Below are 13088 nucleotides of genomic sequence, written 5' to 3' on the forward strand. Positions count from 1 at the left end.
ATTTTTCGCTTTATAAGACGCACCTGATTATAAGACACACCACCAAATTTGGTGACTGAAAAAAGATTTTTTTTAAATGTTAAATGGGGTCCGTCTTATAATGCCAGTATCCGTCTAACAAATCATACAGGGTATATGTCTCTTATAGCCCCCCCATCCTAAAATTAGCCCCATTAATCTAGATATGGCCTCCTTATATTGGATATGGCCCCCTTGTGCTGGCACACGTCCCCCTGTGATGCCACATGTCCCCCTGTGCTGGCACAAGTCTCCTATAGCTGGCACAGGTCTCCTATAGCTGGCACAGGTCTCCTATAGCTGGCACAGGTCCCCATATTGCTGGCACAGGTCCCCATATTGCTGGCACAGGTCTACTATAGCTGGCACACGTCCCAATATTGCTGGCACAGGTTCCCTATAGCTGGCATAAGTCTCCTATTGCTGGCACACGTCCCCCTGTGTTTGATATGGCCCCCATGTTGCTGCCCATAGTAAAATAAACACTTTACTTTACCTTCGTGTCTCCCTCCGTGCTGCTGAGCTCCTGCACATCCTGGTTCTCGGTGTCAGTCATGTGATCGGCACAGCAGAGGGACATGATCTCTGCGTGCCTGATCACAGCAACAGTGAGATCGGGGAGACACGCTGGAGGAGGTAAGTAAAGCTTTTTTATTTTAGGATGGGCAATAGCATGGGGGCCATATCTAACACGGGGGGGGCATGTGTGATCAAAGGGGGGGCGCAGGCAGATATAATATGCACCGCTCCCCCAGCCCATCGCCGCGGTGTGGTTTCAGCACCACGGTGATGGACAACAGCAGTGCTATCATATGAGTGGGAGCAGGAGATCTAACGCTGCCTCCTGCAGCCTCTACCAGTCTCCCCTAGCACCGCTCCAGAGTTGCCCCAACCTCCCCTGGACCCGTATGTGATATTCGGATTATAAGACGCACCCCCTACTTTTCCCCAAAATTTGGGGGAACAAAAGTGCGTCTTATAAAGCGAAAAATATGGTAATTATATATGCATGATAATATTTTCTTATTATCATGCATGTATAATTATATGGTTTCATTATACTGATTTGATTTTACATGCTCCCTACAACAACTGGGGCAGACCCCTTGTATCACACCTCATATATTTTAACTCTATCTTTTTGTGTATATGTTTTCTTTTAATCATGTTACAATAAAGATTATGGTAGACCCATAATAGACTCAGAGACCATCGTATTTTGTTTGGTAATAGATTTTCTCCTTGTTAATGAATATTTATTCCATGATCTAGCTGACAAAATAAACATATACCTAAAAAAAAAATGATGCTTAGGATTTACATAAATAAGTGTGATCCTCTAACTACAAAGCCTGAGATAGTTCATTTATTTGAAAGTGAATAGAGGCTTTTCCAGTTTACCTTCTTCACACTTGCTAATTTTTGCATCATCATTTTGTAGATTTAATTTTTTAGGGAAAGAGTAGAGGGTCACCCAGTGCTGGCTAACTCGCCCCACAAGGGGTCCTACGGCGCCACGATTGCTCTTGATTACATGCCATTGACCACTTCAATTAAACATTTGTTGTGAAATACAAATTGAATAAAATGGCAGAGGTTCTTCAAATTGGAAAAGGATTCTTGTGTTTTGGTAAATTATTATCAAAATGGCTAAAATATGTGACTTCATTTTGAAGCTGCAGAAAGAGAACAAAAGTGACATTTGCTGTAAAGCGGCTGTGTCACTTTAGCCTCCCATAATTTAGTAAGCTGTGTGCAGTGAGATAAGCTTTTGTTATTTTTTAATAACTGCTTTAATGATAGGAAGGATATTTTTGTTGCATATTTTCACTGCTGTTGGTATAAAGATTTGCTAACAGTTCAAACCGTTATTTCATTACTCTCAAAATCGCTAATTGGACATTTATCAGTTATTTATTTTATCATTTCTTTTGTTTCTTTGTACACACGAGGAGGTGGTGTAAACTACTCATATATGCAGTTTCCCTCTTTTATTATGTGTTGTTTTAATCTCTAAATAGGGCTCGTTTTGACACCCAGTTATGAAAAATATTCATAGTGTTTGGATGGCTTCATACAGTAAAGGAAATAAATATTTGATCTCTTGCTGTTTTTATACGTTTGCCCACTGACAAAGACATGAACAGTCTATAATTTTAAGGGTAGGTTAATTTTAACTGTGAGAGATAGAATATCAAAAATAAAATCTAGAAAATCACATTGTATGAATTATATAAATGTATTTGCATTTTGCAGAGAGAAATAAATATTTGATCCCTCTGGCAAACAAGACTTAATACTTGGTAGCAAAACACTTGTTGGCAAGTAGAGCAGACAGACGTTTTTGTAGTTGCTGATGAGGTTTGCGCACGTCAGGATGAATTTTGGTCCACTCCTCCTTGCAGATCATCTCTAAATCATTAAGATTTTGAGGCTGTTGCTTGGTAACTCTGAGCTCCAGCTCCTTCCATAAGTTTTTTTATGGGCTTAAGATCTGGAGACTGGCTAGGCCACTCCATGACCTTAATGTGCTTCTTTTTGAGCCATTCCTTTGTTGCCTTGGCTGTATGTTTTGGGTCATTGTCGTGCTGGAAGATCCAGCCATGACCCATTTTTAATGTCCTGGTGGAAGGAAGGCGGTTGTAACTCTGAATTTTACGGTTCATGGCTCCATTCATTGTCCCATTGATGCGGTGAAGTAGTCCTGTGCTCTTAGCCGATAAACACCCCAAAAACATAATGTTTCCACCTCCATGCTTGACATTAGGGAAGGTGTTCTCTGGGTCATAGGCAGCATTTCTCTTCCTCCAAACTTAACGAGTTCAGTTAAGGCCAAAGAGCTCAATTTTTGTCTCAGCTGACAACAGCACCTTCTTCCAATCACTCTCAGAATCATTATGGTGTTCACTTACAAACTTCAGATGGGCCTGCACATGTGCCTTCTTGATCAGTGGGACTTTGCGAGCACTGCATGATTTTAAGACCTTACGGCGTACTGTGTTACCAATGGTTTTCTTGGTGACAGTGGACCCAGCTGCCTTGAGATCATTAACAAGTTCCCCCATGTAGTTTTAGGCTGGTCTCTCACCTTCCTCATGATCCTAGATACACCACGAGGTGAGATTTTGCATGGTACCCCAGGTCAATGTTGATTGACACTCATTTTGTAGTTCTACCATCTTCTTACTATTGCACCAACAGTTGTCTCTTTCTCACCCAGTTTCTTATGGTTTTGTTACCCATGCCAGCCTTGTGCACGTCTATGATCTTGTCCCTGACATCCTTAGAAAGCTCTTTGGTCTTGCCCATGTTGTAGAGGTTAGAGTCTGACTGATTGAGTCTGTGGACAGGAGTCTTATACAGGTGACAATTTAAGACAGCTGTTTTTAATGCAGGTAACGAGTTGAATAGGAGCGTCTAAGTGTCTTTAGGAGCCAGAACTCTTAATGGTTGGTAAGGGATCAAATACTTATTTCTCGCTGCAAAATGCAAATAATTTTCAGAATTTTATTTTGGATATTCTATCTCTCACTTTTAAAATTAACTTATCCTTAAAATTATAGACTGTTCATGTCAATGGGCAAACTTGCAAAATCAGCAAGGGATCAAATAAGTATTTCCTTCACTGTACATTACTATAAAAAGGGTTTTTTGTTCTCCCACTCTGGGTTTTTGTGTCTTCCTGCACACCTTCCTTTCCCTTTGTTGACAGTGTATTGACACTTCCCGCTGGCCCTTCAGAAGGTATGAGAAATCCCTCAACGGCCTTTTAGGAAGTCAGGTCCTAGGTGGTGTTAGTTGTGTATCTAGGGTCTCTATAGCCTGTACAGGGACCAGTTGGGTGCAGGCACATCCTCTCCCTCTAGTAGGTCTTCGACCTTTTCTGTTAACCGTGTGTGACAGTGTATCTGTTCATAACAATGCAACGGTCAATTCGATATTTACGCAAACATTTAGAAACTAATGATCTGACTGGACAGAAACTGATCAGAAATCTGTACATGTACTCTGATTATGAACAGTTATGACACTGAACTGACTACATCACTCTGGTTAAAGCAATTAGCTTTAGATTCTAAAAGGATCATAACGCATAAGCATCAGGTTATGAGGACACCAAGAAATACATCACAAACATGATGTCCCTAATTCATATTAATCCATTGAATGACTTTTCAGGTTTCAGAAAACACCTTCTCCCAGGTGAAGTTTTGTTTTACTTAAAAAAAACAAAATAACAAAAAATGTGCATTACTCACAATCACTGAGTTTCTGTCACTGTTCCCAGTGTCTGTTATTGTCTGCAGTGCTGAGATCATGTCAAGAGTGCTGCAGTTAATCAGTGAGCTCAGCGACTCTAAAGGTACCATCACACTAAGCAACATCGCTAGCAACATCGCTGCTGAGGCACGACTTTTGTGACGTAACAGCGATGTTGCTAGCGATGTTGTTGTGTGTGACATCCAGCAACAACCTGGCCCCTGCTGGAGGTCGCTGGTTGTTGCTGAATGTCCTGAACCATTTTTTAGTTGTTGCTCTCCCGCTGTGAAGCACACATCACTGTGTGTGACAGCGAGAGAGCAACAACTGAATGTGCAGTGAGCAGGGAGCCGGCTTCTGCGGACGCTGGTAACCAATGTAAATATCGGGTAACCAAGAAGCCCTTTGCTTGGTTACCCGATATTTAACTTCATTACCAGCGTCCGCCACTCTCACGCGGCGAGTGCCGGCTTTCTGCTCCCTGCACACATAGCCAGACTACACATCGGGTTTTTAACCCGATGTGTACTCTGACTAGGAGTGCAGGGAGCCAGCGCTAAGTGGTGTGCGCTGGTAATCAAAGTAAATATCGGGTTGGTTACCCGATATTTACCTTAGTTACCAAGAGCCACATCGCTTCCACGCGTCGCTGCTGGCTGGGGGATGGTCACTGGTTGCTGGTGAGATCTGCCTGTGTGACAGCTCACCAGCAACCCGTGTAGCGACGCTCCAGCGATCCCTGCCAGGTCAGGTTGCTGGTGCAATCGCTGGAGCGTCGCTTAGTGTGACGGTACCTTAAGTATCCCATTCTATCTACTCAGGCAGACCCACTGAGCTCGGTTATTGACTGCAGCCCTGTTAAAATGATGATAACAGATAACTTAAGCAGTGTCCGAGACACAGTCCTGCACCCAGGGAGAGCAAGTATAGCAGTTAGGGTTTTTTTTTTAATAAACTGCATTTGGGCACAGAGGGGGTTTTTTTTATATACGGTATAAATGTAAAGTCTTTTTAATATATATAGCATTTTAGCCCTAAATGACTCTTTGTAGAGATTTTGGGCTACCAAAATAATTTTTGAACATTTGTTCATACATATTTTTTTCCCCACACCTTTTTATAGTAATATTGGGAACCTCCAGCTGTGACCACAAATAACCTGTCTTCAGTGCCTTCAGTAATATAGCAGAGCCGGAATTGTTGGGGGAACTTATGGGGATTATGTCAGACCTGGGTGTTTTTGAGGTTATTAATGGAGTGAAAGAGGGTGTTTGTTTTGTATTTTATTTCAAATAAAGGAATTTTTTTGAGGTTTGTGTTTATTTATTTTAGTTTTGCTTACAGTTTAGTAATGGGGTGGGGGGTCTCATAGATGCTTCCCAAGCTGGGTAACATGTACATCTAATGGATGAGACAATCCTGGATGGCTGCAGGCTGCTATTTTTAGGCTGGGGAAACCCAATAACTATAGGTCTCCCAAGCCTGAGAATACCAGCCCCCAACTGTCAGCTTTATCATGGCTGGGTATCTAAATTTAAAAAAAAAAGCCATATGCGATCCTTCTTATTTTGATACACAGTCAAGATATGCAAACAGCTGGAGGCTGCAGCCTGTAGCCGTATGCTTTATGTGTGCTGGTTATCATAATATGGGGGACCCTACGCTATTTTTTTAATTTACTTTAACAGGAATATAGACACAGATAATGGGTATGATTAAAAGCAGGCAGACATGCTATCACAAACGGTGGGGGCGTTTCTGAAGACAACCAAGCAGAGACGCAGGGATTGCACCTGCTATTTCTTTCTACCACCATTTTTAAGCTCCTGATTTGGGACCCCATAGACTTATATGGGGACAGGCATCGAGCCAGATATCCGGGATCAATTCCGGGCCTGAACCTGGTTAGATCCACTGATCCTGGGTATCTGCAAGTCTGCCCGTCACTAGTAACAATCCTATGTAATTGATACACTAAGCATTCGGCATATTAGTCAACACCACTGGCATTAGTGGCACACCTGATGTTTTAACACTAGAACTACTGAGGTAGTCATTTTGACTACTTTGCACCATGTATTTCTATATAGGTGTCACGAGTCCAGTAGTTCTAGTGTTAATCTTTGAGATTTTACTATATTTACTAATTCTTAATAAAATATTACATGTCGTCCTCCTGCCATTTCATTTAGTGTATGTGATCTTTATCATAGCATTATTAGACTAGAAAGGCTAGCTATGCTTGTCATTTTAGTCTTTCATACTGAGATTGGCTTCTTTCATTTCATTATTATATTTACATGTGTGCAGATTGAGTTAAAGTCTTCTGAATGGATATAGAAGAAGTTTTGTTGTTGTTGTGGTCGGCGATTTGAGCTTTTATCATAATTGCATGTTTTGCTGACATAGATCCAAACAATGAAGCTTATCTCTTCTAATGCTTATTTTCATTTCACTCGAGCAGTCACTGAAAAGGCTTGTGCAAAACATGTCTCTCCGATGCATTCGCTTTATTCTGGATAGACAACCACAATGTACAGTAACAATGAATCTTTGTAAACCTCTTCACGTAGTGTACTTGTAGAAAGATTGATTATATATCCTTCATATTCAATAGAGTCAACTGTGAAATGCTACCTAAGTTAGCTAGTTAAAGTATTGTGATGTAGGTGTTCTGTTATATGCCATGTTCTCTATTCGCCAGAAGAAAAAAAATCAGTCTGAATATTCAATAGACATCTCTTGTAGCTGAGTAATGTAGAGCTGGTGGAATGCAATATAATAAAGGATTTGCAAAAACTATGCAACCTGGAAATTGTGAAAAAACTGCTATTAATGGATCCCTGTACCTTTTCTAAATGTTATTAGGATCTAATTATAGTATTTTGGCACCACTAAACTTCATAAAGCTTTATATACTTTATGCATTATTATACTGCCTTTTAAATATTTGTGATAATGTGTTATTTATTATGATGCATGCCTTTGTTATTATAATATATAACACAAGTAGGAATGTTCAGGTTCGGCTGCACTATACTTAAAAATTTGGTTTGGTACTCGGACTTCACCTGAACTTCACCCCGAACCCATTATAAGTGAATGGGGACCTGAACTTTGGTGCTTTAAAATGGTCGTAGTAAGGACTAAGGGGCTGCAAAATGTGGGTAAGAACAGGACAATTGTACTGCAAACAAATGCGGATAGGGAATAAATAAAAATTATGTGAGCCCCCCAATTTTTGATAACCAACGCAGCTAAAGCAGTTGGCTGCGGGCTGTAACCCTCAGCTGTCACCTTTACTTTGGCTGGCTATAAAAAATAGAGGGGATCCCACTCCGGTTTTTAAAATGATTTATTTATTGAATCATTTTTAAAAACAGTGTGGGTTTTCCTCTATTTTTGATAAGGTAAAGCAGACATTTGAGGGCTGGTAGTATTAGGCTGGGAAGGCTTACGGTTATTTGGCCCTTCCCAGCCTAATAATAGCAGCTCGCGGCTGCTCCAGAAGTGGCACACACAGTAGATACGCCAATTTTGGCACTTTGCCCAACTCTTCCAGATTGCCGTGGTGCAGTGGCATTTTGGGTAATACTTTTGGGCTTGATGTCAGCTATTAATTGACAGCTGATATCAAGCCCAGGGATAAATAATGCAGAGGCATTTATCAGATACCCCCATTACTAACCCAGTAAGTGTATAGTTAAAAAATGCCCTTACACAGGAAAAAAAAATAGTTTATTTGAATAAGCACTCCCTTGTTCACCAATTTATTAATTAAAAGAAATGCTCAACGTTCCAACGTAATCCAGTGGTGAATAAAGACTCCCCTACACTCCCTCATTCACCTGTTTATTTAATTAAAAAGAAATCCTGGAAGTTCCAATGTGATCTACTGGTGTAATGTCCTACGACATCCATCGAATCCTATGGAGCTTCGTTTTGAAAACCTTCTGAGAACGAGGCTCCATAACTTTCTCACGGTTAAGCAGTAGGCGCAGAATTTCTCACGCTTGTGAGAAATTCCGTACCTTTACTGTTCAGGTTCACTCATCCCTAAACACAAGTACCATGTATTTATATGAGCTAGAATAAAAATAAAGCTTACAAGATTTAACAAAAAAAAAGTTAGTCTTTCATCCTTTTCTCTTCTGCCCCAGGTATGTAAGTATTTTGGTTAGAATACAAATATCTATAACCTGTATTTGCACATAAAGCTGTTCTCAAGGTAAAGCCAAGAACCACAATGGCCATATGACGCTATGGCTTTCAAATTACCTATTAAATCAGTATTTGATTTTCCAGGGGAAACAGCTGTGAAATCAAGCAGCCATAACAATCTCTTAGAGTTCTGTGGGTAAAACATTTGTTCCTCCTCAGAATCCAATAATTATTCAATAGCCAGCTTAAAAACCACATCAGGTCATGGCCACGACGCTTCTCAGTTGTGTCACAGTCGTGTCACATCTGGCCTTAACTTAAGCTTTTTATGTTTCCTTTTACATCAAAATGAAAAATTTGGGAAAAACAATAGAATATAACTCTTATTACTACTGGAATTTAATCAGAATCTGGTAGATTATCATTGTTATTCATTTACTCGCTATTCAGTATGAGTATTGACCCACAATAAAGCCCAGAATCGGTGAGATTCACAGTGGGTTCACAAAAAGAAATGTTTGCCTCTTCTTGTGAACCTGGCAGATCATGTAGAATCCTACCGATTGTATTGGAAGTTGCCTAAATACCCCGTGGCAGCGTGCCGATCTCTGTTCCTCTCCAAAACTATTGAGTCTACCCGAGCACGCATCTATTGTAGTTTGCTTTCTGACTCTGCAGATTGATTGTATTTTTTTCTTACAGTTAAACAGGTTTCTTAAAGAAAAGCAAACTGAAAAGCTTCTCTCTCCAACGTAGAAAAGACTTGATTTTGTGTTGTTTATTTCTTGCAGGGTCCACAGGAAATGTTCTGTCTTTCAGTGAGACAAGGGCTCATCAAGTCGTTCAGCAGAAGTCAGAACAGTTCATGCTGTACAACCAGAAGCAGCTTACTAGAATATATCCATCAGCTTACAGGATAGACTCCAGCAACTTTAACCCTGTGCCCTACTGGAATACTGGTATCCAGCTGGGTGTGTATTAGACACTCATTGTTGCCTTTGCTGTTGAATGACTGGTTTGTAGCAGTAAATAATTAGCTTTTGGAATCATTGTGTTTTTATGCTTTTTTTTATAAAATATATTTGATATATCTTTGGTAGTTGGAAAATACATATTTTCCTATGGGGGGGGGGAAGAATGCAAGTTTGCCATGTATAAGTTGTTTTTTAGTATACAGTCATGGCAGAAAGTGTTTATACCCTTGAAATTGTTCCAGAAAATGAAACATTTCTGCAAAAAAAGTATTGCAATTACACATGTTTTTTTTACATACGTGTTTATTCCCTTTGTGTGTATTGGAGCAACACAAAAAAAACGGCAAGTGGAATATAATTTCACACAACCCCCCCAAGTAGGTCTGTCAAAATTGTTGTAAAAAGAAAAGAAAGATTTCCAGCGCCAGGAGTAGATTAAAAATCCTTTTTTTTTTTTATTGAAAATAAGGCAATAAAAATCCAGCAGATACCTTAGTAGATGTCAGAAAGATGGCAGAACAACGCGTTTCGACGCCTCAGGTCTTAGTCATGTTCTGACTTAAAGTATAGCCAACTTATATCGGATCCCTCCTCCACTGATTAAATTCACATGTGTGGTTTCACTAGAGGCAACTCCTCAAGTAGTAATTACAAGGGATCCGAGAAAATGGAGATATACAATGGCAAATTCATATATGTGAATATACATAAGGTAATGTGATATAATGCAAAAATACACAGATACAGAAAATATACAAAAAAATTACCGTATTTTTCGGACCATAAGACGCACTTTTTTTCCCCCAAATGTTGGGGGAAAGTTGGGGGTGCGTCTTATGGTCTGACTATAGGGCTGCGGCTGGGAATGAGGGTGCTGCGGGTCATCGGGGGCACGAGCAGGCAGCAGCAGCGCCTGCTCGTGACCACGTGGGCCCGCTCATTACATATGCACGCCCATCCTCCCGCCCATCTCTCAGCGCAGAAGCCGGCACTGACAGGTGGGCGGAAGGATGAGCGGGGACGCGCGCATAGTGAAGAGCCGGCATGATCACCCCTGGCAATTACAGCCTGGAGTGATCATGTGCGGCTGTATTCACTGCTCCCCGCGCGTCATTACCAGCGCGGGGTGCAGTGAATCAGTGTACTCACCCGTCCCCGTGTGTGGAGCCGCCCCCCTGCTGCACGCGATGACTTCCTGTCTGTGCCGGTCAGCTGATCCGTGCCGGTCAGCTGATCTGTGCTGAGCTGGTCAGCTGATCGGCACAGACAGGAAGACATCGCAATGCAGCAGGGGAACGACTCCACACACACACACACACACACACACACACACACACACACAGGTCAGTGGCGCAGAGAGGAAGATGATCGGCTGCAGGGAGTGAGGAAAAGGTGAGTATAAACGTTTATTTTTTTCTCTGTGCTATAGGATACAGGCCATATACCAGGATGGTATATGAGCACGATGGGCGTATATGAGCAGGCAGGATGGGGGGGTATGTGAACAGGCTGGATGGGGGGGCATGTGAACAGGCTGGATGGGGGGGCATGTGAACAGGCTGGATGGGGGGGCATGTGAACAGGCTGGATGGGGGGGCATGTGAACAGGCTGGATGGGGGGGCATGTGAACAGGCTGGATGGGGGGGCATGTGAACAGGCTGGATGGGGTGCATGTGAACAGGCTGGATGGGGGGGCATGTGAACAGGCTGGATGGGGGGGCATGTGAACAGGCTGGATGGGGGGGCATGTGAACAGGCTGGATGGGGGGGCATGTGAACAGGCTGGATGGGGGGGCATGTGAACAGGCTGGATGGGGGGGCATGTGAACAGGCTGGATGGGGGGGCATGTGAACAGGCTGGATGGGGGGGCATGTGAACAGGCTGGATGGGGGGCATGTGAACAGGCTGGATGGGGGGGCATGTGAACAGGCTGGATGGGGGGGCATGTGAACATGCTGGATGGGGGGGCATGTGAACAGGCTGGATGGGGGGGCATGTGAACAGGCTGGATGGGGGGGCATGTGAACAGGCTGGATGGGGGGCATGTGAACAGGCTGGATGGGGGGGCATGTGAACAGGCTGGATGGGGGGGCATGTGAACAGGCTGGATGGGGGGGGCATGTGAACAGGATGGATGGGGGTTTATAGCAGGATCATATACAAGGCAGGAGGATCATTACCAGGATGGGGTACCTTAGTAGAGAATTTGGGGACATTACCCCGATAACAGTGTCAGCAGCAGATCCTCGCCCTATAACAGTGTGTCATGACCACATTTTTTGCTTAAAGTTTTATTTTCCCATTTTCCTCCTCTAAAACCAGGGTGCGTCTTATAGTCCGGTGCGTCTTATAGTCCGAAAAATACGGTATATACAGGGCCGTATTTACCATTAGGCACCCGTGGTCCCGTGCCTAGGGCGGCAGGATGCAGGGGGCGGCACCTTCTAGCAGTAAAAAAAAAAAATTTTTTTTTTTTTTTTTACACATTCATTAAATCCACTGTATTTTTGGAGGGGAGAGGGGGGAGAGGCGCACTTTATTTATTTGTATCCACGTCAATTAAGACGACTGCCGGCACCTGCACATCCGGGGTCACAGGCACGCCAATCAGCTCCTTCCTCTGTGCTGCGTCCAATGCTGTATGGATTTCACATGCAGAGCTCACAGCAGGACGCCGCAGTGAACGCCGCGATGGAAGCTGGTGTCAGAAGAGGATACTCACGTGAGCCAGGAAGATGACGGGCCCTGGAGCAGGTAAGTGCTCGCAGAGCTGAAGATTCATAAGGAGCGTGGGGGTGTCTCTAATGCAGACTGGAGATCTGCGTATGGGGTGGGAGGAGAGAGGCTGATACTGGGGAGACTTGGGGGAAGAGAAGCTGATACTGAGGGAGGCTGGGAGGAGAGAGTATGATGCTGGGGGAGAATGGGAGGTGGGAGGCTGATGTTGCGGAAGGCTGGGATGGGGGGAGGCTGACGCTGGGGGAGGCTGGGAGGAGGGAGGCTGATGCTGAGGGAGGCTGATGGTGGGGGAGGCTGGGAGGAGAGAGGCTGATGCTGGGGGAGGCTGGGAGGAGAGAGGCTGATGCAGGGGGCGGCTGATGCTGGGGGAGGCTGGGAGGAGGGAGGCTGATGCTGAGGGAGGCTGATGCTGGGAGAGGCTGGGAGGAGAGAGGCTGATGCTGAGGGAGGCTGATGCTGGGGGAGGCTGGGAGGAGAGAGGGGGAGGCTGGGAGGAGGGAGGCTGACGCTGAGGGAGGCTGATGCTGGGGGAGGCTGGGAGGAGAGAGGCTGATGCTGGGGGAGGCTGGTGCTAGGGGAGGATGATGCTGGGGGAGGCTGGGAGGAGGGAGGCTGATGCTGGGAGGAGGGAGGCTGATGCTGAGGGAGGCTGGGAGGAGAGAGGCTGATGCTGGGGGAGGCTGGGAGGAGGGAGGCTGATACTGAGGGAGGCTGATGCTGGGAGAGGCTGATGCTTCGGGAGGCTCGGAGGAGAGAGGCTGATGCTGAGGGAGGCTGATGCTGGGGGAGACTGGGAGGAGAGAGGCTGATGCTGGGGGAGGCTAGGAGGGGGGAGGCTGATGCTGGCGGAGGCTGATACTGGGGGAGGCTGGGAGGAGGGAGGCTGATGCTGAGGGAGTCTGATGCTGGGGGAGGCTGGGAGGAGGGAGGCTGA

General features: G+C 44.3%; 1 protein-coding gene across 3 annotated transcripts in view; it reads left to right on the forward strand.

The window, feature by feature from the left end:
• PLCH1 (phospholipase C eta 1) overlaps window positions 1-13088 on the forward strand; it is a 232913-nt gene that overhangs the window by 190790 nt on the left and 29035 nt on the right. For all 3 annotated transcript variants that reach the window (XM_075340717.1, XM_075340716.1, XM_075340718.1), the window contains exon 16: window positions 9231-9410. In XM_075340717.1, coding sequence (XP_075196832.1) covers window positions 9231-9410 — 180 coding nt within the window. The remainder of the gene's footprint in view (window positions 1-9230; window positions 9411-13088) is intronic.

The sequence above is a fragment of the Anomaloglossus baeobatrachus genome, chromosome 3 (assembly GCF_048569485.1).
Source record: "Anomaloglossus baeobatrachus isolate aAnoBae1 chromosome 3, aAnoBae1.hap1, whole genome shotgun sequence".
Classification (NCBI taxonomy): domain Eukaryota; kingdom Metazoa; phylum Chordata; class Amphibia; order Anura; family Aromobatidae; genus Anomaloglossus; species Anomaloglossus baeobatrachus.